Here is a 24,736-nt window from a genome sequence, read left to right as displayed (position 1 = left end):
CTAAATAAGCATCCATGAAAAGTTTGTGTGCTGAAGGGCAGATTTTACTGTTAAATCCACCGATGAGCTGAGATATTTTCACTCCATTCCAACTAAACCATTAGGAGAGTTTATTTTACGTTACATGGGGATGTTTTCACATGTGTATCGCTCTCAGTTTATGATGTTTTGATTTCTCCTCACGCACTGTTGTAAACAGTCTGTTTCCCTTTTCCTTTTGACTCCCACTCTCCCAAACTTTATGTCAGGCTTTAAATGACCCGTGTCCTCCCCGCACACAAAAATCCTTGGCCTCTCCAGCTGCTGCAGTCTAAAGTTGCCCTGCTATGCTTTTTCCTTCTCTGATACATTTCATTTCCTCTTCTCTTCCTGCTATTCCTCCTCCACCTTTGACCCTTCTTTTCCAGTTTCCTCTGTCCTCACCTGCAGACTCTACCCTTCCCCTTTTTTGACTTTGACACCTCTCAGCCTTTCCCTGTCCCCTCAGGTGAGTGTTTTTACATGCACACCATAACCAGCACTCTGCATGGACTGAATGACTTAAAGGTACAGCTGCTGGTAAGATTTAGGCATTCATTATGGATCAATAATTCCATAATGGCCTTACAGCATAATTTGAATCAAGTGAGCTGAGAGAGAGAATATGACTTTGGCTCGATTTACAGGCTTTGCAGTCTGGCCAGTGACTGGAGACTTTGGTCTATCACAGAGCAGTTCAGAGAGAGCTGGTACTCTCATTGGCGGATGTAAATGTTTACTCCAACACACGCAACACCTATACCACAAAGAGAAAAAAAATCTAAATAAATGGCCAAGTCTAAACGAAAGTTGGACAATAAACACAATAACGTGTAGAGTTTTCCACAAGCAACAGGTGTTGCACATGAAAACACCACCCCAGCGTTTTCATTCACTCTTGGACCTGTTTTTAAAATATAACACCAAGACGATGACTCGTACAGATATTTATTTCATACTACCCAGCTTTGCGTTGCCTCATCTTGATCTGTCCTCTCTACCCTGAGTGCTACGGCACACGCATTCACATACACACGCTCCAGTCTCACAGTGGTGACATAATCGGCCAGTGTCCAACCACAACACTCGCTGATTATACGGAATAGAAACGTGAGTGTTTTGGTGTCGAGCCACTTTTTCAACAAAATTTTCACCACTTCGTTCTCAATTTAAAGCCATGTTGAGCACAAACACAGCACTGGTTTTCGCAAAAAAAAACTGTCCTTTCTCTCACTCTCTCTACCAGCTGTACCTGCAGCCTCACAACAGCAGCAGCAGCAGAGACACACGAGGCATACTCTCTTAATTTCAGTAAGGAGTATTCTTCATTGTACTGACAGTGACCTTTAAAAAAAAAAAAAAAAAAAGTATTATAAATAACAAAGTTGCTTTATCTCATATGTCTGTGCTTATGTGGTGAGAGAAGCTCACGACAGAGATCCAAATATTAATATTTTTAACAGCCTGCAATCGATAAGCTCAGCTACTTTCCAGTGATCCTGTCGACTTCACTTTTGGTATTTCACCCGTATTCTCCTCTACCTGCGCTAAGGACAATCTCTCACCCTCTGAGATATCTGAGCTGTCAACACACTTGCTGTTACTACATGAATGTGGTTTACTGGCCCTCACTTGGGTGATATCTGTGTCAGCGGTTTGGCTGGGATGCTGCCCGTGCCATACAGTACAGCAGGGCTGAGAAAAATGGCTTCCTGTGAGGGTTTGAGGCCCAGACCCTTTCCTCTCCTCCTCCGTCTCTGGGGTCCCGTCAGGCCGAGGTATTTCCCTTCTCTGATTGACTCCAGAGATGTGCTGCTTGCTGGAGGGGCTGCCTTAGTCTGTGAGAATGCTTCAGGTCTGATGACAGATACAGCTTTAATTGATTGTATTGTAGCCTGACTGCACAAGTATTGTAATAACAGGTCCACAAGTAACTTTAAGTGGTGTTTTTAGTAGAGTGTTAATAGTTTAAAGATGCAATGTATCTTAATGACCTTAAAAAGCTCACATTCTGAGGCTACTTTCAGGACGTGGTATGTGCAGAAACATCTGCGTGTCACATTCTCTAATGTTATGAAATCAGCAAGAGCTCACTTTGATGTGTAGCCCCAGTGTGTTGTCTCTGTGTGCATGCTGGTGTGATTAAACGTATGTCTTTGAACTTTGCTCTCATGTCACGCTAATATTTGACCACATCGCGCAACATGTTTGACATTATAGTCCAAAAAAAATCTGTTACCACTTGAACCTTCGCCATTGTTTGTAGTGGAGGAAAGACATGAGGGGGGAAAAAAGGGGGAGTGGAATTGGTGTGTGTGTGTGTGTGTGTGTGTAAGATTGTTTGAAAGGAACTGGTGTTTGTTCCTGTTCATTCAATACATGGCTCGTTGAGTGTTTAAAGCAGCATTACGCAATTTTTGAAACTTTAAAATAACTGCTATATAATATCTCTCGGGAGAAGTGGAGAAACCGTGAGTGACTCAAACTGTTGGAATCGGGCCAGTAAGCTGGAGTTAAGAGTTAGAGTTACAGCTACGGCTTTGAAGGCAGTCAAGTTAAGTGCATGGTTTTCTCAAACATCACAGTATAGATAAGTTATGTCCTGTTCTTCAAGCCTCCACTGTGTGAGATGTAAACCCAGGACAGGTTAGCAATAAATCAAATGTATTCTATATGACGCGTGTAACACATCTCTTTCCTCTGGGTTCTGTGCGTAAATCTGGATGCAACATTTTTTCCACTATCCCTCAGCACTTTATCTAATCAGGAACCAGAACCCCAAAGAGAGCCCCACGCACCCCACCCTGGAGAGGAGGGAGAGGAGGGTGCTCTCCAAAGAAGGCAGCTTTAAAAGGGCTATATGTAAGGTACACAACTATAATTCCAGTTACAATGTTGGAAAAACATTGTCATCAATACCAGTCGATAACAACGCTCTACCCAGTGCCTTGTAGAGTGCCATCTACGAGAAGCTACATAACCCTTTTCCACAACACAAACATAAACCAACAGAATTTGCAGGCTGTAAATTGAAATTGAAATTTCCCATAATCCATGTATTATGTTCTTTTTATGAAGTAACACAATACATTTCTTACAAGCAGTCCCTTTAACTATTCTGTTCATAAGAAATTCACTTTTCATTAAGAAGAGATACTGAATTTTGGTGTTTCAATCATAAACATTGAAGTTACAATTTCACTTAACATTAGTTTTTACCTGCTGTTGTAGAGAAAAAACATTCCATTCTCAAACCGATACTAAAGTACAATTTCAAATCAGTTTGTTTTATGAGAATGCAACAATTATTTATAAAACAAAAAACACAGTAACTGAAAGCTTGATAATCTACGTCACATTGTGGCAAATTCTGTGAATTCTGGTTGATTTGGTCTCGCATGTCAGAGTCTGTATAAACAACCGTCGATGACAAAGGCCCCTGGAGACACTTAAAAGCATATTTATTTAATTTCCTCTTCTCATTCACAGCAAAATGGTGCATAAATCACATAATGGTTCTCCAACCTTCCTCTCTAAACCGACAGTGCTGCCTACTGCGTGTAACTTCTAACTTATGTGTCTCACATAAGCCCACCTTTGAAAACAGTTAATAAACAAATGAAAATGATTAAATTATTAAAACCAAAAATGCTTAAAACCACTAAGTTGACCAAGAAAGACTTAATGATTATCGTGATTTTAGGTTATCGTACGCATGCAGGCTATATTTTTATATTGAGATGCATTTAATCAGGGGATTCGGGGGAGAATTTTCCTGATCTAATGCCACACCGACATCAGTCAGACACGCAAACCAAATGTCGACTCTTAAAGGACTCTGACATATGTGTCTGCTTTTGCTGGTTGTTCACAACATACTGTTAGAATAAATATGATGTTATAAGTTCCAGTTCGACGGTCAGTCAGCACATCTTTCATCTACACACAAAAAAGTCCTCCGACAGTGACAAGTTTTTTGCCTTTGGGAATCCCAAACATTTGTTTATCATTGACTTTAATGTTGTGTGCAGACTTCCCTGCTGTTGCCCTGATGAATAAATGATGTATGTAACAGAGCTGACGCAGAGCAAGTATGAGAAATTCAGTAGCTCTACTTGTATAAATTGTTCCCAATACAGTATTTAACAGTAATAATAATAATAATAATTCACTTTATTTACATTGCGTATTAACAAACGCTATAGATACGAGAGACTTGAGAACTGCTTGTTTTACATTTTCAATTGGCATAGAACAATTAAAATTGGTTCCAATTAACGCTGTTTTTTTGTTGTGTATCTGCGACATTACCTCGGTTATGAAGCCCTGAAGGTTTCGAAACAAACAGTTCAGCCACTGCTGAGAACGCTTTGATGTATTGTAATCTCATGCTCAGCGAGATCTCTGAAAAAAACCCTTCTGGTTATGTAACCAGCTTTTCTCCTGAACAGCAGATCCTCCTGGTCCGGGCACTAGTCCGGGCACATCCGGTTGCATACATTGTACCACAGAAGAAGAATAATGTCCGTTGTGGAGGTGTTTCACGAGCGACAGTGTCTTCTGACTCTGGGTCAGACTCCAGGTCAAAGTTATAAAAGGGACTGCGGCGGGGAGTTGTGACAAAACTATTTTTAAACATTGTTAAAACAATGTTTTGATAATGAGTAGCAGTGCATCCACCGTTCCAGAAGAGGGAGCTGCGCTTCTAAGAGCTGGTGTGCTAATTATGTCACTTCCGGGTATAGGCCAATCACAAGACAGTTGGGAAGGCTCTACGCTGGCTGCCCAATCACAACACACTATGTCTTCTGGGTGTGAGATTTAAGTCTGAAACACTGCTCCTGAGGAGAGCGTCAGTAAGGAGAGATTTCTATCTATAGGTTTTTGACCATAAAAACAAGTTAATGTATGTAACTAGACCTCCATAAATAACATTATGTGCAACAGGACCACTCTATGTGACCTTTAACAAACTGCAAAAAAATAAAAAATCTATAATAAGATAAAACATTTCTGTATTTGACATTGAAATAAGTATTCACTCACATAGTGTATGGCTCACCCTAGAGCAGGAATAACACATTAGGACGACATCATGAATTTTTCGAAAAGGACAGAGTTAGGTATAAACTCTGCAATTGTGCTGTGCAATTTGCTAATTATAATTTTCTTCTTTTTTTTAATATACATACAGAGTAAGTGCATGCAGAACTTGAGTTTAATTTGGGGTTTAAATAGAAATGAGTTTATTCCCTCTTTCTATTGGTTCCATTTAGAAGCCTCCAAAATTGCAATTTGACCAAGATCATGTTGACATTTCCTGACATTGTAAATCATGTTGAAATAGGATCATATACATTTTGTAACCAGCAGAATCACCTCCTAGTGGTTGTTCAGTATACTTCTACTTCTAAGGTTGGCTTCATCAAGGACACGCTTTACTTGGTCTGTATGCAATATGCTGTTTATCTGAACATGATTCATTTCCTGTGTGCGAGTTTATCTTGTGCAACTGTAGCGCAGAAATGCTGAAAGATCTTTGTTTGCATGACTAAGCTGTGTGTTACCCTCCGCAGAAAGAAATAAAGAAAGTCACCACTCGTGGTACATATCACGCAGTGCCATGCTCATTATCAGAGGAGGAATGAGGGGAGGCAGGCAGTAAAAACCCAGACAGGGCTGTAAAATGCTTCACATATTTAGAAGTGGAATATCATTAATTACTGTAACACAGCCCCTGAAGTCCAGTGGGAGCAGAGGGGCAGTAAACCTCTGCTAATTAATTTTTGATGGAAGAGCTCAGGTGCAGAAATGACAGTAGCAGTAAAACACACAAGGATGGCGCTACTAAATGCTAGTTGATGGATGGCCTGGGTAGATACACAGGGATGCATTGATAGGACTTCATAATGCTTTTTTGTTTTAAATAAAAAAATTAATAAATAAAAGCTTTTCTGGAAACAGTTGTCAGTGGAAATGTCACTTCAATCCATAAATAATGAATAAATAATGGCCTCTTTGATGATTCTCCGATAACTTCTAGTGCCTCTGTCTTGTCCCCATGCAACCTTTCTGCTCTCTAATGATTGTATCACAGTGCTACTGTCGTGTGACTAATCTACATTTGACTACTATTTCCAACAGAAATCCAGTGTCAATATGGAGCCAAAGATGTCGCTGATGGACAGGATGAAGACTTTGAAGGAGAAGGAGGAGCAGTGGAAGAGCAGAGGCAAAGGAGCAGCCAATGACTCAGTCCAGTTCACCGTAGCTGGACGCATGGCTAAGAGAGGTGGGTTAAATCTGATCGCTGCTACTCCTGAAAGTCCTACATCAGCTGCAGTATTTTTGTTTTTACTTTCAGTTATTCTTCTATGTCAAAAAAAAAAGAAATGTATTGTGTTAAAATTAGTTTTTGTTGATGAATACGGTTTGTTGGTTGGATAAACAAGACAATTTACTATGTCATATTTTATTCTTAAAATGTAGAAGTGTATTTACTTTCAAAAAACAATCTCATTGATTAATCAAGAAGAGGACTTTTATGATTAACCTGTAACCAAATTGTCCAACTAGGGCTGATTATTTTCTTCATTATTTGATTAGTTATTCAGGGAATAACATTTTCAAAAATTTGAAAAAAAAAGTTATTTCCCAAATAATTTTTTTTACTGTCATTGTGAAATAAAGAAACCAGCATATATTCACATATCAGAAGCTTTCAGATCCTCTGAAAACAAAGAAAACTATTGTCCACACATTTGCCAATTCGTTTAATAATCAATCGTCATCGAGCTGTGTTACTTTGCCTTGTTTCTTTCCTGGTTTTCCTGTTTTTTGTTTTTTTAGTTTGTCCCTCGCATTTTGTAAACCTTGGTTTTAAAATGTTATTATTACTGAAACAGCTGTAACTAACGATTATTTTCTTCATCGATTCATCTGTTATATTAGCCCTAACTATCCTGCTGTGTTTTTAACAGGTCTCGTGTCAGACACAGGAAAGGAGGAGTCACCTCTTCAATCCCTCAAGAAGTCTAATGCCACACCTGTGAAGCCGCATGAAGGTGTGGTCTCTTTTTTCCCCCTGTTTTTTAGTCAAATTAAATTGAGAATATTCATATCAAATTTAAATTAAAACCAGGTTAATGGAAAAAAAAATTCTGTAAAGCTAAGCCACACTTTGTGAGACTTGCATTAATTTCTGCCGCACAGAAATCTCCTGCAGAACTGACGTCAAGGTGGAAGGAGATAAAAGGCTGGACAAGCTCGAGTCCTTCTTGGATAAACTCCACAATAAAGGTACAATCCTCCTGTTATTGTTTTCCACATAATGTTCTATTTATTTCTACTTTTAGTTCAAAACATGTGCTGGCAGATAGAGTGATGTTTCTCAAGTCTGATGCAGTTTATCAGAGCTGCTTTGAGTTTGTGTTACCCTGTCTTTGACATGTAGCTGTTACCATGGTTACTGCTTGTCTTTCTTGTGTATATACGTGCAGCGTATAGGACTGCTTGCATGCACATAGATGCAGAATTAAAATATATCAGATTTGGTGGTAAACGTGTATTCAGGCTACGTGACTGAATTTGACCTGAAGCCAATAGCAATTTCAAAATATTTGTCCTAACCTCGCCCATCCTGTTGGCTCTCGTCAGGCTCATGTCTCCTATTCATGCTGTGAAGGATTGTTATTTCACTTTTGTTTGCTTTCACTCTTCACATCTCTTTTACTGCCTTGTAGCAAACAATTTTATACACTTAATTAGTATTAACAAAGGTTCTAATGCTTCCTGTTTCATTCCGTTGTGGTGGGCGTGTCAGGTGTGAGCAAAAACAAAACGTCCACCATCGAAGTCACTGCAGAGACGGAGAAAGAGGTGATGACCTTGGATGATGAAGAGACGTTTGGCAACTTCTACAGATCAGTCTCGCCCTCGGCACTGCGGGAGTCCAGTGTGGTCGTTACTAAGGAGTCTTTCAGTCAGATTCAGGCCGATACACCAAAGTTAGTAAATTCACCAATGGTCATTTTGTCCACACTCTGACCTCATTATCAAATGTATTTTTAAAATCTTTAAAACTTTTTTTTTTACTTAAAATATATAAAAAACATCAGGTTCTGAGTTGCATGTTTTTGTCTATCACCGTTTGAAGGCTCACCTCAACCGTAGCACAACACAAGCGTGCAGTGCGGCCAGCCCGGAGAAACCAGGGCTCCAGGAACCCCCTTCGCGCTCTGGCTGCTCGCAACGACCTGCGGCAGGTTTACACCGAACAGAGATTGAATGTAGCCAAAGTGGAAACCAAGAGAATCCAAGTGGAGAGGAGTAAGAGCACTTGCACTCACTTATTCTGGCACTGTTGTGACTCTTAACGTAGCTACAGTTCACTTTCATTATTTTAGTCCCAGGCAAATGATAAAAAGAAGTTGGCTGTGCTCACATTATGAATCCTAAGTGCTAGTAATGATAATTGTTATCTCTTAATTGTTTCACTGGAACAATTTGTATATAAAAATGTTGATGATTTTTCAATGCTGAAAACAATCAAACATGCTTTCTTATCTGAATAGCAGGATTTTAGGGCTGTGGGATCTCTACAGCACTGCAATACTTTAGTATAAGCATCTAAATATGCATTTAACAAATTGAAATAGTCGGGTGTTTATTAGAAGAGGCACTTGTGGTGTTCAGCTTCTGTTCAGTAAGTAAGCAACCAAAACCTGGGAGCTGCTGAGAAATAGTCAAAATAAAGACAACCTGTTTGGGGGAATAGAAAACAATCTTAAACAGGTTTATCATCTCCTTTCCTGATTCAGGAGCAGCTTCTTCTGGATGACGAGTTATGACAACTTATTTTTAAACTTAATAAAGAGCAGTTTGACCTACTTCTTTGGCCAAACTATCAAAAGAAATGGTTGAAAGTGCATGCTGCGTTACATAATGTTGTGATATTTTATCTTGGTGTGACTCAGATGTGCCCAAAACACAGGCAAGTTTGAATGGATGCAACGCAATGAAACGCTGTTGTTTGTGCACATGTCTGGTGCATGAAAACAAATATTTGTGCACACAAAAGCAGCTACATTGAACAGCACCCAATGTCACACATTTAATCTTTGTCATATAATTGCAGTGTCTGTCAAACTGGATATTTGTCCTTTTGTGATTTCAATTGTTTTGCAATTATTGTGCTTTGCTATTTGTTAACTACCAGATACACTGATTCATATTCAAATTGATGTTGAATGGATTCATGTGTTATGTATTCATATAGTCTTAATGACCACTCTAAATGCTTTACAACACAAGTCACATCATTGACATTTAGCAAGGGATCGTACCTGTAGCTACAGCTTCCCATGATCTCTTTTCAACACAGGACACAAACAAAAAAACTTGTTGTGTCTGGTAAGCAGCTGTCATCTGCTTGTCTACTCGATGTGTACATTCAGTTCCTCTGACTGTGGCTGACCTCAATAAACTAAGAGGAAACTAAGGTGACAACATGCAGTATTTGATGTGTAGTGGAGTTCACATGAAAGAGGAAGTTGGCAGATTTTTTCTCTCCCTATACATTATGCTAATGCTGTATGTTGACCCTATTCAGACTTGGAAATCAGTTAAAATGCTATAATGCTTGGCAGCTCTGCGCTGGCAGCCAATGAGTTAATCTATGATAAACTGGGTCATCGCTTGTCTTGTTTGTTTGTCGCCTCAGTGGCAAAACACTCCAACCTGGCCGATGTGGCCTTGGCAGGCCTCGCCAGCAAGGAGAACTTCCGCAAGGTCAGCCTGCGCAGCGTCAAGTCCACCGATGTTGTGACCAACAACAGCACGCTGCCTTTCAACAAGCTCATGCTCATCCGCGTCAAAGGTCAGAAATGCACAAGAATGTGCTGTTTGTTTTCTGTAAATACAGCATGTTTGATATGATGCTGTGATGTATGGTGATCCTCATACTGTCAGGGTTCCTACGCAGCATGGAAAAGTATGGAACTGGGGAAAAATTATGTACAATTGTTAGCGTTGTTTCCAGACTATTATCTTACTTTCTAAAATTCAATATATGAATATATATAAATCAAAAGAAGTTACTAATGCAAAATAGCCTACCTGTAGATGATATGAAACTAATCAAGCTGGCTGTAGAATGGTGTCGAGTTACTGTTACTGACTGCGATTCTCATTTATTTATTATTTTCCATACGTGTCGTCGAGCCAGCCACCTATTGGTGACAGTGTCAAATTTTGTTTAATTGTTTAATATTGAATGAAAAATCTGTGCTGTAAATATGCATATGGAAGTAGATTTTATTCAAATTTGTTTGGTAGAATCATATAGGGATAATTCAGGATTTTGTTCTATGGATTTCTGTGCAGGAAGTGAGAGTCTTTTGTTTTCTGATACAAACCTTTATTACCTCATGCAACATCACCTCAAATATGCAAACATGTTGTCATCAAAGATTAAGTTAAATTAAAGATAAGTACTTCTCTGTCTCTGTGTGTAGGTCGGAGGCATGTTCAGGTGCGCCTGGTTGAACCCACAGCTCACTCTCTAAACAGTGGCGACTGCTTCCTTCTCATAACACCAAAGCACTGCTTCATGTGGAGCGGAGAGTTTGCCAACGTTATTGAGAAAGCTAAGGTGGTGAACCTCACATATTCTTGATATTGCAAAAAAAAAAAAATGCCTCAGAATTGACATTATCATGTTCAGACAGGCACTGCTATGGCTTGATGAAGTTGGAACTAAAAAATATATTGCACAAGAAAACTCTGTTGAAACCTGTGCTTCATATTTTGTGTGATAAAGGCATCAGAGATGGCGTCATTTGTCCAGGCCAAGAGGGACCTTGGCTGTAAGGCCCCCCAGGTGACGGTGCTGGAGGAGGGCATCAACACTGACAGCAGATGGGCCAAAGAGTTCTGGACCCTGCTGGGAGGAAAGACTAAATACAGAGGTGCACACATTAATGAAGCACAGTATACTGAAGGAAAAACCTTCACCTGAAAAAGATCTGTACTAGACCAAAACCTGATACCCCAATCATCTTCAAGTCAAATGTGAACACACTAAATACAGATAATACACACAATCATGTGAATTTAAATAATTTGCTCTCATTTTGTTTGGTTAAAGAATTAAAACAAATCTTAAGTAAAAGGTTGGAAAAAAGTTTGTTTAGCGACCCAAAATAAATCATCACGCAACCCATCTGTAAGTCCCGACCCAGTCTTTGGGAACCATACTTGCAGATATGCAGTAAACCCACAAAGTGTGCCCTGAAAATTAATATTTCACATTAAAAGCGAGTGGGTTGCAGGTGGGAGAGATGATTAATGAGGAAAATGTCCAGTCTCTAATGAAAGCCTTTGGAAATAACATGCTGTTGGTCATAAATTCATCATTTGCTTTCTATCCATTGATTGCGGTGTAAAGCCAACATAACTTTAATTGTTCAATGTTTGAGTCAAACAAATCTACAGCACTTGTTTTGTAATGGATCTGTATACAATTTTGTCTCATACAAATTGTGTTTCTCTTATTTTTCTTAAGATCACATCAGCTGTGTTGTTGCTTTTTCCCCTCACTCTGACCTAAAGCTTGGTTTATCACTTGGATTATCTGTCCAGCCGCTCTGCCCTCCTGCTGTGAGACACATATGCTTACCCTGGTCTTCATGCTGTGTATGTGTGTGTTATAGGGGCAGGGGAGCCAGAGGAGGATGAACTGTATGAGAGTGGGGTGCTGGACTCTATTGGGGTGTACAGATTGCAGGGAGACAAACTGGTGCCTCATGAAGATGCCTGGGCATCCATCCCGAGTGTCACCTTGCTCAACTCTAAGGAGGTACAACTACTGAGAGTAATGACCCCAAAAAGGGTCAAGGCTTGCATAGAAAGTCTGACAAATTATGAAAGAGATGTTAATAAATCATCCAGAAGGGCATTGTCCACTCACAAACTTACACACATTGTCTCTTCTCACTTGCTCTTTGGCCAGGTCTTAGTGTTTGACTTTGGTGGTGAAGTGTACGTGTGGCATGGGAAAGATGTGCCCTTAGGAGACAGAAAAGTGGCGGTGAAACTGGGCAAACAGCTCTACGCTGGCAGTTACGACTACAGCAACTGCAGAGTCAACCCTTTAGATGCCTCATGCACGAATGAGGAGGTGCCTCAGTGAGTATGACACCATTGAGAGATTATTGGTTGTGTTATTGTAGCCCCTAGTGGTTTTATGGTGCCAGTACAGCTATGCTATTTTTTTAAATATTTAACATGTGTAGCTGTGTTTATTTGTGTGTGATCCAGGCAGGGGGAGGGTCGTCCTAGCTGGGCTCTGTTTGGCCGGCTGTCAGAGCACAATGAGACGGCACTGTTCAGGGAGAAGTTCCTGGACTGGGCTGAGAAGAAAAAGGAGGAAGCTGCTCAGGATGAGGAAATCAAGGTCGAGATTACACTCACTTTGGCATGTTTGTATTTGTAAAAAAATTAAAAATTAGCAATAATTTAGAGGGGTTTAGCTGTACATGTAAAACATATCCAACTGTGTATATTCACCCCTACAACTGGTGATAGCAGATAACTGTGCTGTTGTTAAGATGTAAAAATGGCCTGGACATTATGATATAATGACTTGAAGCTCTCTAAAAGGTAATCATTCATATAATACATTAATGATTACCTATTCAGTGTGACCCAAACTAATATATCCTCAGCGACCCTACTCTCCAGTAACTCAACTGCATTTTTTTAAAATAAAATTAAATATATATATTTTTTTATGAATTCCTATTATCCATAATAAGAAAAATATGAAGAAGAAATAAGAAAAAAAAAATATATAAAAAAGGCTGAATAAAAAGTTAAAAATGACCTGAAATTAATATAATTCTTGATCAATAAAATGCAAAACTTACCCTAGTAAAAGGACAATAGATTATTACAATTGGTTTCAAAAGGAGGATTGGTTACAAGCAGTCTGGGCCTTAACTGACAAAGCCCCTTAGTCTTTAAGTTCCCTAAAGGTAGACTTTAAATGAATGAAATAAAACAACCCAACAACAAGGCAAATTGATTAAATTGATTGAGTGCTTTCTCAAGTTATCTGTTGCCAAACATTTGACTGCACAAAATACACAAAATAATGATTGTAGTGAGTGAAGTAACAGAGTAAAAAACGTTCTCACCTGCTCAGAGTCCAGTCCATTCTACTGTCCGCTCCCCACTCGAACTGGAACTACAGCCGTGTGATGCCAGAGCCCTGCTGGACAATGAGCCTGATCCCGTGAAGACCGTTCTAGAGGGAGTCAATGTCCAGCGGGGCTACGGCCTGGTGAGGACAGAGGACGGTCGACAGGCGGAGTTAGCTACCGTGGCTGTAGACGTGTGGCACATCAAGGAGCACATTGAGGAGGAGCTCCCAACGGAGAGCCTGGGCCAACTGCACGAGGGCGACGCTTACATCATCCGCTGGAAGTATTCAGTCACCACACTCGGTGAGTTGGACATTTGCAGCGAGAATTAATAGCTACAGTCGTGAAACGGGAGGTTTTAATTAAATACGAGAAAAATGTATGAGAAAATGAATGGAACAATATGATATGCGATACATGGTCCACAATACCAATAATATCATGATACAACGATTCTGTAATAATCAATTAATTGCAAGGCAATTGTATAGTGATGCATCACAATATCTGTCTAACTGAAGAAAACAAAATGTCTGTGAAAAGTTAAAGGCACCATATGTAAGAATGTGGACAAAAACGGTAACTACACAGGTCTTTTAGGTTTCGTTTTCTCCACCATTGTAGCTCAGACGTAACTGGCAACCCATGGTTGTTCGGCAGCTGAGACTCTACTGACTGCAGTGATTGGTAGACGGCGGTAGGTGGCGCCACATGCCAAAACATGATTTCAAAACATAAACATGATTTGCAGTCTGCAAAACACTTTTTTTAATGTGAATATTTTGGCTGTACTGTTGTTGGTGAGTTCAGTATGTTATGTGAATATTATTCCTGAGTCTCTGTGACATATTTTACGGCCAGTTGCTTTAGATTTATTACATAATGCACCTTTAAAACTGCAGGATTTCTCTATTTTTTCACAACATAGAGAAAAAAGTTATGCCCAGTGAGTGAAACTGGCAGGGACTGTTAACTTTAGAGCTCCTTAATTTGTTAATTAAAATATCGATAACAGTGCTACACAAGTAAGAATGACGATATATCACCAAATTGATAATTTGACCCACCTTTATGTTGGAGTGTTGGTTGTTAGGAGCTGCACTTACAGTATATCTGGTGTTACGCATTACAAAACTTTCCCGATGTCTGTTAATTTCGGTAACATTATATATGATCAGTTTTCATCTGTCATCTGCAGGTGGAGAGTGGAAGGCTCCAAGCACATCACAAACTTGTTTCTAATACAGACATTGTAGACCTTTTACACTATGTAGCAGTTAACAACACATTATTGTGCTGGCTATTTCCATACATTTAAACGAGTGTAACAAATGTTTTTCTCCCATAAAGAAGAAATAAACAGCCCGCAATTGTGAAGCATTCGATATACCAATACTGAGCATAATACCTGCTCGTCCCTTATATATATTAAGATAGAACATGACCAGGAGAATATTATCTCCACTTTTCTATTGTATCTCCACTTTTTTTTTAAGAGGGGTATTGAGTTTTGTTAAGTTCAGGAACATAAAGCATTACTGACTCGTAGCTGTAGTGACAAACTGCTATGAGCTGCATTATTGGGTGTGCTGTGGGCCATATACTGTATATAATACATTTTATTGTGAATAATGTTGTTAATACCATTGTTATCAGTAAAACCAGTTTTTCAATTTAACATTTCCTGATTCTCTATTGACTCTCTATATATTTATTTTATGACGTCATACATTACTTTTCTCACATAATCCATACCTTTAATAGTGGATTTATATGACCTGTTTTATCAGAAAAACACTTTTTTTTTTTTATTATAATGAAGTGGAAGCAAAAAGTCATGTGGTCACGGACTGTGGATGTGTTTTGTCAGTGGGCAAGCGTCAGAAACCTGGGGAGCTGAGTGCTGCAACGTCTGGAAGAGAGAGGACAGCTTGTTTTTTCTGGCAGGGCCGTCACTCCAGCATCAGTGAGAAAGGAACCTCAGCCCTCATGACAGTGGAGCTGGGCAGCCACAGGGGGTCACAAGTGAGTTTCACCATTCTTTAAACACTTAAAGCTTGGTTTTGTAATGTGCTTCTGAAATACTTGATGGATTTGTTGAAATAAAGTTATTAAAAAACTTTAACTCTTATCACATGCAATAATTGGTTGGTGTACCCAGGGTGCGATTTGTCAAAAAAACAGAAGTGGGGGATGTTTTTGGTTTTTTTCAATTATTCAAGGGTTAGACGTCAAGAGGGGGCACGAGGGGGCGTCAAAATGTAGTATTTTCTTTTTTTTTTTATTCTTGTCTATGATGTGTTCGAAACAACCCAAAACTTGTTAAAACCAAAATGAACAGTTGTGCAAATTCAAATTCCAAGTTTCCAGTTGTCCTTGAACCCATCACACGTCTTATGTTATGTCGTTTCAAGTGTAAGCTACCAGCTATATTTTCATTCACTATGGGCATTCACAAATGGCTGAAAAAGCCAGAAACTACACCAATAGTGTCCCTGGAGCCTGACCGAGAATTGGAGAAGCAGAAGAGCCAGAGAGTCCATAGTCATGGAGAAGTGGCAGAGAAATCACAGCAAAAATTAACAGTTTGAATTCTGACAACAACTTCCTGTATTATGGGGCCGGATCTTTGATGAGAATAGTATTTTGTAGTTTCATGCAGTTCATTAGTGCTTTCTTTGCAATACAAAGCAAGTCAGAGCTCTGTGCTACTGCTTGATGTTAATAGGTAAGGAGGGTTGAAATTCCCCTCTGAATTATATGCAATTTTGTGTTGTATAGTTGTAATCTCATTGATTTGGCAAAACCCAGTACAGGTTAGTGTGACTTTTTGGATTTGATAATTATGGATGTTTTTGTGTGCGTGTCCAGGTGTTGGTGAGTCAGGGGAAAGAGCCTCCATGTTTCCTCCAGCTATTCCAGGGAGGTTTGGTCATTCACAGGGGCAACAGAGAGGATGGTGCCAACAACAAAGGTAACGACAAAAAACAAGAAACATCTCAGTTTTCAGTAGAAACTCTGTGGTTCAGAGCATCACTGATACTATTAATGGACAGAAAAATCAATTATTCATATGGTAATAGTAAAAACTGGAATAATTTCAGGCTGTTTTGATACCTGTAATATTTAGTTTATCCTGTTAAGCACTTGCACTCTGTATATGAATGGTGCATCATTGAGAAGATTATATTTAATAGTAAATAACCACATCATAAAGTAAGAGATAATATTGAGTATCTAATCACTTCTGTCCAGGAGGCTGGAGGTTGTTCTGTGTCCGTGGTGAGGCACAGGCGGAGGCCTTGCTGGTGGAGGTGGAGTGCCAGCGTGCCAGTCTGCGCTCGCGTGCCAGCCTGGTGCTGCTAAATCCTCAGAAAGCTCAGCTATACTTGTGGCATGGCTGTAAAGCACACGTCGGTGCCAGGCAAGTGGCTAAAAGAGCTGTGGACAAACTGACCCAGAGGTAAGACGGGCGTCTTCTGTGTGCATGTGTATGATGGACAGGGCTAAAGCTAACGACTGTGTGTTTGTGCTCAGGTGTCCCTCAGAGTTAGGTCTCAGCAGCAGCAGCAGCAGCAGTATGAATGTTAAGGAGGTGGAAGAAGGAGCTGAACCTCCAGAGTTGGTGAAGGCTCTGGGTGCGCAGGATAAGAAGGCCTACGACTGTATGCTACAAGGTGCGCACTCACATTCGCACGCTTATTGGAGTCAGTCAAACGACCTCCCACATTATCAAAAAGAGAGCTCACTAATGACATGTTGTCTCCAGATCCAGGGAAATACAACTATACACCCCGGCTGTTCCGCCTCAGTGCCAGCTCCGGGATTTTTGAAGGGGAGGAGAAGCTGTATCCTGCGCGGGTGGCAGAGGGTGTCATGGCTATGCCTTTCCTCCAGGAGAACCTCTACGCCACACAACAGCCAGGTAGCCCACACCTTTTACAAAAGCTATGTTTACAATTCTGATTGGAATTAACTATAAACAATCGTTTACATGGACACAGTAAATTATTCAATTGTAGTGTGCGTAAACATGCGTCAAGCATCAGAATGGACTATTTTGACATGCATTGTCTAATTCTCCAGAAGAAGAAGCTTCACTTTTGTAATAAACAATTGTTGCACGTGTCTGATCGTCCTCTCGCTGTCCACTATCCGTCTCTTTTTTCTCATCTTCTGTGTCTGTTCATTATTCTTCTTTGGGAATGGAAATAAACTTTGTTCTTCAAACTATTCATCAGTTCAGTAGGTCACGTTTTCTTGACTGTTGATATGAACACTGATTTAAATTTTTATTCCCATCAGGCCTTTTTTCTGATGACTTTTGTCCATGTAAACATAGCCAGGGTGACGTTTCAGCAGACTTGTCTTTATAAGTCAGAGAGACTAATCACATAATGATGGAGAATTACCCTAGTCACACAGGAGAGAAGTCAGAAGTAGCTATGTTAACAAACCCTTTGACACATAGAGACTTCCCATGTCTCGTTTACCATTTTACATGACCTATTAGATATGTGAGGTGCATCATAACTAAACCAAAAATGAAATGTGGAAATAAAAGGGGTCAAATGTTTTAAAAACAAACATGTCACTGGTTTTTCTGAAGCAGCTTTAACTAAAATTCCACTCTAAATTGCGTCCTCATCTTCTCTGTGACAAATACGATCAACACAGCAGTGCTTAATAAGCTTTATTTCTGCTGTTTCGATACGTTTAATGTATCGAAAGCAGATGTTGACATTGACCTCCTGTTTATCCAAAGATTAGTATTCTTTACACAACACCTTGTGGTTTGGAGCGCATGGTTTCATGTTGATGCATCGACTGTAATCACCTCTGTGCCTGCACGGCTCTGATTTATGGATACTTAGGAGAACATATTAAGGAAGAAGGAGAAGACGTAATGGATCAATAATTCCAGAAGATTTTTTTTTTACTTTTCTTTTCTCTGTTCTTTTCTTTATCTTTTTAATTAAAACTCCTCATCCTTATTTTTGATTTTAAACTGTAGCACTTCACATCTATGATGAAAAGTGCATGACAAATAAAATGTATTATTATTACTAACCAACCCCACTATCCTGTATTTGTAACATTTTCATTCCTCTGAGTCATCTTCAACATTGTCATACGAGATAAATCTTGAAAAAAACAATGGTTTGTTTTTTATGTCATTTAAGCAAAAATAAATGTTTGGGAATGATGAAATAGGTGCTGGTGTTTCTAAACACTCTGTCACACTCGGATGATTTATTGGCATCACTTGGCAACCATCTATCCACAGTGGGCTATATGTCTGTCTGTTTACTGGATGCTCTTGTACAGTAAATCTCCTGTTTAATGTCCCCGCAGCTCTGTTCATGCTGGATAACCGTATGGAGGTCTACCTGTGGCAGGGCTGGCAGCCTGACGACACACAGTGCACTGGCTCTGCAAAGATGCGCTGGGACAATGAGAGGAAATGTGCCATGGACACTGTGCTGCAGTACTGCAAAGGTCAGAGGGCACAGGCGGGGAGTTTTTTAATTGATTTTCTTTCTCCATGCAAGGAGCGTCTGTCTGTTTATTATTTGCATTTAAGTGCCCAACAGTTTAGTTGACAGGTTTCAAACTTGGTAGATGACTTAATAAGAGCACCGGTGTGTGCAGTGAAAACTTTGTCAGTCTTTGGATTAGAAGTGCAAGAGAAATGCGACAGATATATCACAAAATGAGCCGCTTCTGCCCTATTTACGCAGCACACACCTATTATTATTATTTCAATCTCTCACCATTGTCATTCTTATTATTATGTATTTACGTTTGATGTTGTTAAAATAAAAATTAACTGGACTAAAAAATAAAAAAAATAAATATAATCAAAATTAACTGGACTTTTGTTATGTAATAGTAACAGTGACCGTTTAAACCAACATTTCACCAAGAACAGGCACACACTGAAATAAACTAACTAATTAAAAGACAAAGTGACTTTCTTGAGGCTGTATTGTGCTTTTATTGTGAAACACGTTCTTTCCACTACAATTGCTAAAAATTGGTCGTTAAACCATCATGAAATGAGGTCACATAGTGCTGATGAAGCACGTCCACACAACGTTCTGTGTTTCTAAGTATACCAGAGTTTAGATTTGTGTCGTCCAAGTATGACCGGAAACACAAAGAAGTACCCACGGACCATTTTAGACGCTAAGTATACTGCTCAAAAAACATTATTTAGCTAGTTGATGTGTTAGTGCTTCCCCATCTGCTGCTGTATACACACGGTCAGTCAGGTCTGATCATATTGCTTGACAGAGCCTGTTTTCAGACACAAAGGACACGGCATTCAAATCATTTTCCATCCTTTCTGTCCACTAAGGCCAAACAGAGGCAGAATAATAACAGTCACCAAAAGTTACGCACTGCAGCTTTAAATATTTGTTATTGTTTTTATATAACATGGTCAGCTGAAGCTTGAGCTCAATTTCAATGATTTGCACTTTCAGTTTTGATGTCTTCTTCAATGCTGTTCTTTGTGCAATTAACAGAAAAGAACCCCCGGCGCCCCCCTTTGGCTTATCTGGTCATAGCAGGCTTTGAACCCCTCACGTTCACCAATATCTTTCCATACTGGGAGAAGGATACCACCATCACTTCAAAGGTGGGAGACTCGGCTGTTTTACTGATCTTTTACCAAAAAAAATGAAAAGATTCGGTCTCAGCAACAGAGGCTTAGGTTTCTGTCTATAATTGAAACCAGCAGCCTTTTCTTTTCCCATCAGCCTCATTAAAGTTAATGTGGTACAGAATGTTCCTGTTACAAATTTCAATCTGTTTTTCAACAAGTATCGTTTCAGGTTATATATAAAGGACCATTTGTTTAGCTTCCACGGTACGGTGAGCTGGAGCACAGGAAAAGAGTGTGTAAACCGTTTGGCTTTACATTAATACTATGAAATGTAAATACATACAGTGTCGCATGTTTGGGCAGGAATGACTGTGGGGTGATGAGAAATGTCCTTCTGCCTCCTGATTTGAAATGTTCCCACGTGGAAGACGTTACTGTTGCTTTTCTTTTTACAAAACTAGATTAAAAAGGTCTGTAGCTCCAAAAATTAGAATGTTCAGCTGCTCTGCAACAAAATGTTAGTGTTTCAATTCAGATATGCCTTAAGATGGAATGTTAGGGTTGGTTGTGTCTGCTGATGATGTTATTGTGTTGTGTGCGTGGAGAAAAACCTGTGATTCCTGTGATCTGTAATCTGTGTGCGTCTGCAGGCGGAGAGCTCCAAGAACAAAGTGATGTTGGTGAAGGATGTGCTGTCTAAGCTCAGTAAGCAGCAGTACTCCACCGAGGAGCTCACCCGCAAACCACTGCCAGAAGGAGTGGATCCTCTGCGCCTGGAGGATTACTTGTCCGACGAGGACTTCAAGGTAAGACGCTGAGAGGAAGATGCATTCATGGCTGCTTCAATGTTTGCCGAAAACAAAAAAAAAAAAGTACCACTTATCACTTACTATCACTAATGGAAAAGCAAAATAACCCTGCCATGGCGAGTTGAGAAGCGCCAGTGGAAACACACCATCATGTATCTGCTTTGTTGAGTACACATGCTCCTATTGGATGAAACCAGCTGTCAGTCACTCTGGTGTCAACTCAATTACTTTCTCTCTTTTCCTTAAGGGACATAATATTTACTGTAAATTTCATTCAAGAAGAAAACTGAGACCATTAATTCTTAACCATGCCGTGTTTCTATTGTGGTATGGTACGGTTTGGATTGGTGTCCTGGGTCAGCCTTGCATTTCGACTGAGAACACTACCTTTACATGGTAGACGAGATGTGGGCTATGCATTTTTTTTTTTTTTGCTTAATTTTGCTTATTTTGGTACCTGCTCTGGCGAGGCTCTTAAGTGAGCTGAGCTGATATACTAAATTGTGTCCCGGAACGCAGTTTTAAGATAATTTGAGGCGAGAAATTGGCCATTTAGAGTCTAAACATGTGCTGTGTGTGTTAAGATATGACGTATTTATAGTTTGGCAGCGACGAAGTCGGCGGTGTTTAGCTCCGCCTTCTGTGGTCCAATCGCAGCTCTTGCCGTCTCCGTTGTCCCTTGACGGAGTGACGGACACTTAAAAAATATTCCGTGCACCCGGAGACGACGCAGAGGCTCTTCGACAGGTTCTGTGTCGACGCAGAGGACACTGCCGTGATGACGTTTTATTACGGGATGCATCATGGCGACCCCATGCGCGTTGAGTACTGTGAAGTAATGGAAGACAACGTCCTCATACACAAACCGAGTAGAGTTGATTTGAGCTGGAACTGTATATGGGAAAGTGCCACTAGAGCTCGGTTGAGAAGCTCAGTCATCTGGGAGAGCCACTTGACTTTTCGCGTGGAAAAGTGTCAGTTCAGGTGGTTTGGTCCAACTGGACAGAGACCTTGAGGGAAATCAAAGACGAGGTGGAGAGATTATATGTCCTCACTGGTCTGGGAGCACTTGGGAATCCCCCAGACAGAGAGTTGGATGATGTGGCAAAGGGAAAGGAAGTCGGGGGCTCTCTGCTAGAGCTGCTAACCCCCTGTGGCCCAATCTCTGATAAACAGTTAACAATAGATGGATAAATATCCACTTATCTATTTTATTAAGTATTTATTTGTTACTATTTGTTACAAACAAGACAACAGTTTCCATGATCCCACACTAACTTCCCAACATTGTAAGTATAGTTCATTTTGTCGTTGTTTTTTCATTGTGAGACCTCGAGCAGAAGAAATTAAAGACTGCTTTTAAAACCACTTCTAATTTCCATGACAAAGGCAAGAGATGGACGTCTGCTTAAATCAAAATTGCTTCCATTTTCATCTGATCGTCCACAGCTGCTTCTCATGTTTTATGTCCAAGGCTTTCTGTTGTATTTTTGAAATGGCCACATATGTGGTGATGCGATCGTTGATTGTGCGATCGGCCTCTTAAATCCTTCACAGACATTCTGTGCTTTCAATATGAAATACAAACCCGTTTCCTTGACCTTTTTATGTTATTTATTTTTGTTCTCCACAGACACTTCTGGAGATGAGTCGAGTTGAGTTCAACGCTCTGCCAAACTGGAAGCAGAAGAATCTGAAGAAAAGCAAGGGTCTTTTTTAAATCTGCAAAAAAACAACAACAAACAAACAAACAAACAAACCTGGCTGTCCTTTGTGTTCTCTGCAGCTTTTTATTCCAAGGAAAAGTAAATGAATAATGTCCTCGTTTTGTAAAGGTAAAAGACAAGCAAATGTACAGTTTTGTTCAAATGTTGACCTATTTTTAAAGAAACAATTCCATTTTTTTTTTAATATATATATTATCCATGTCAATTAAATACTTTTACTCAACAATTATGTGCAATTGTTAATCTGCTTCGATGGTAAGACGTTTTCCTTGTATGGTCCAAAAAAAAAGTTACCCCATATTATAAATATGTATTATACTATAAATGAATGTGTTTTTTGTGTGTTTACTCCAGACTGGTGGGCTTTTCACGTGACAATATGTTTGCTATGGCAATTACCTGTGATTTGAAATCTATCCATTTTTACATTTCATTAAAAAAACAACCCATTCCTGTGTAGCTGCGGTAAATCGATGAGATGAAATAATCACGGTGTCACACTAAGACTGTTATAAAATCATTTATAACAGTCTTTACTGGTTGTTTAAAATCTTTTTTGTTTCTGTATTCATCATATAGAAAGTTAAAAACTCCCAGATTTCTGTATTAAATGGAGGTACTGACACAGTCACTGCTGAAGCAGATTTTAGCCACTTGGCAAGAGGCTCACCTAATAAAATATGCACCTGTTTAAATGTACAATAGTCATTTTGCAAATTAATTACACCATTTAACAGCTTTGTGTGTCTTTTTTGGTGCAGGGAGGTGATTGGTTGTATAACGCGACATAAACTTCCAGTAAGAAAATGTTGTCTAATGGTGATTTAAATTAGCAGATGTTTAAGATATCATAGACTTGAGCATGTGATGTTTTTTTTCAGTTAGAATCCTTTGCTTCGCGGCTAAATTCTGTGTTTCTTTGCATCTCTGCTGACTGTACCTCGTAAAACCACACACGAGCTGTCCCTTTAATCGAGGCAGAAATGATTAAGAACAGAAGCGTGAACATTCAGCATTACTGAAATTGACCAATAATCTTTTTGTTGTTGTTGTTGATGATGATGCAAGTTTGGTACTAGATATTTCCTGGTTCTCATGTGAAACTGCCTTTGATATCTGGTTGTTTGGGACCAAATGTAATCGTTTTGTATCGTTGCTACTGTTGTCTCTGTGCATGCGAGCGTCTGTGTGTGTGTGTGTGAATGTACAACCAAAAAGTATTACGTGTGTGTGTGTGCGTGTGTAAGAAACGTTGCTGCCTTTCATAGAGGAATCTGTGCTCCTTATAACAACGGTGTTATATTTACAGATGTGTCATATACAGCTACTGTTGCAAATAAGAGAGTTCTTTGCATTTTCTTTTCCTTAACGATCTCATGTTATTAGTTATTGTCAGTATGCATCATTTATCATGGAGACGGTGATCAGGTTAGCTTTTTATTTCATGGCACATGGATGGTGGCAGGGAAAATAGACACACACTCAAAATTGCATTTTTAAATAAAATATTTAACACAATCAAGTGTGGGTTTTCATCTCCTAACGTTGGTGTTCCGTACACAAAATGTCTTTATCTCACATCAGACATTCTGACGCATGACTGGAGGAAATCACATCCTTTTATTTTTACTAAGGGTAAAAATGTGTGTCTTCAACTAATTCTTCTCATTTGTCATTAATCTGTCGCTTAAGAAATTAGTTTCATTGGTCCATAAAATAAAATAAAAAAGTGCTAAAAATACAAAATGGCAATGTCCTCTCATGTTTTGTCTGCAAAACGAGCAAAGAAACCGCTAAATAGTCACATTTGACAAAGGTTTGACAAATGATCAGATTTTGAATAAAGTACTTGATAATAAATGTTATGGTGACTGTATTTCTCTCACAATAGCTGTCGGACTTCATAATAATAATAATAATAATAATTATTATTATTATTATTATTATTATTATTATTATTATTATTAATAATAATATTTTGCTTATTAGATGGAGGAATATAATACCTTTCTAAATAAACACTGGTCCTTGCATGGGCGACTGTGACTTATATAAACATGATTTTGGTTGTTTTAGTATACGTTTAAAAAAAATAATTTTGAATACATGGTAAATGTTTAATTTACCACAACTGGACAGGTGCTTGAAAAAATGTGCAAATAGACCTTGAAAAGTGCTTAACTTTGACCTTGGAAAGAGGTGTAGGAACACTGGGGACGGTCTATAATTTATTCAGCATATTAGTTAATATCATCACCATAGTACATTGCGGTGCCTATAGAGTCACTATAAATTTAAAGATAGACTTTCCAAATAGGTGTTGTACCATGGACAGGAGATGAATCAAGTGTGTTGCCACGTTAACCCTTC

The 24,736-nt window shown here is 39.3% G+C and overlaps 1 protein-coding gene across 1 annotated transcript in view; it reads left to right on the top strand.

Annotated features, from left to right (window-relative positions):
- LOC310939417 (supervillin-like) overlaps positions 1 to 23,840 on the top strand; it is a gene marked incomplete at its 5' end in the record, with an annotated part of 53,596 nt that extends 29,756 nt beyond the window's left edge. The window contains 21 exons of the mRNA XM_083904164.1: positions 6,163 to 6,310; positions 6,999 to 7,082; positions 7,231 to 7,317; positions 7,841 to 8,024; positions 8,174 to 8,346; positions 9,740 to 9,895; positions 10,533 to 10,669; positions 10,838 to 10,985; positions 11,730 to 11,875; positions 12,029 to 12,204; positions 12,337 to 12,472; positions 13,223 to 13,523; positions 15,091 to 15,245; positions 16,092 to 16,194; positions 16,476 to 16,683; positions 16,758 to 16,897; positions 16,990 to 17,145; positions 18,576 to 18,719; positions 19,751 to 19,863; positions 20,481 to 20,636; positions 22,273 to 23,840. Coding sequence (XP_083760290.1) covers positions 6,163 to 6,310; positions 6,999 to 7,082; positions 7,231 to 7,317; positions 7,841 to 8,024; positions 8,174 to 8,346; positions 9,740 to 9,895; positions 10,533 to 10,669; positions 10,838 to 10,985; positions 11,730 to 11,875; positions 12,029 to 12,204; positions 12,337 to 12,472; positions 13,223 to 13,523; positions 15,091 to 15,245; positions 16,092 to 16,194; positions 16,476 to 16,683; positions 16,758 to 16,897; positions 16,990 to 17,145; positions 18,576 to 18,719; positions 19,751 to 19,863; positions 20,481 to 20,636; positions 22,273 to 22,359 — 3,138 coding nt within the window. The 3' untranslated portion in view covers positions 22,360 to 23,840. The remainder of the gene's footprint in view (positions 1 to 6,162; positions 6,311 to 6,998; positions 7,083 to 7,230; positions 7,318 to 7,840; positions 8,025 to 8,173; positions 8,347 to 9,739; positions 9,896 to 10,532; positions 10,670 to 10,837; positions 10,986 to 11,729; positions 11,876 to 12,028; positions 12,205 to 12,336; positions 12,473 to 13,222; positions 13,524 to 15,090; positions 15,246 to 16,091; positions 16,195 to 16,475; positions 16,684 to 16,757; positions 16,898 to 16,989; positions 17,146 to 18,575; positions 18,720 to 19,750; positions 19,864 to 20,480; positions 20,637 to 22,272) is intronic.
- Positions 23,841 to 24,736: the final 896 nt, after the last annotated feature.

This window comes from Microchirus variegatus, assembly GCF_963457635.1.
Source record: "Microchirus variegatus genome assembly, chromosome: 17".
Lineage (NCBI taxonomy): Eukaryota > Metazoa > Chordata > Actinopteri > Pleuronectiformes > Soleidae > Microchirus > Microchirus variegatus.
This window is presented reverse-complemented; position numbering and strand designations above follow the sequence as displayed.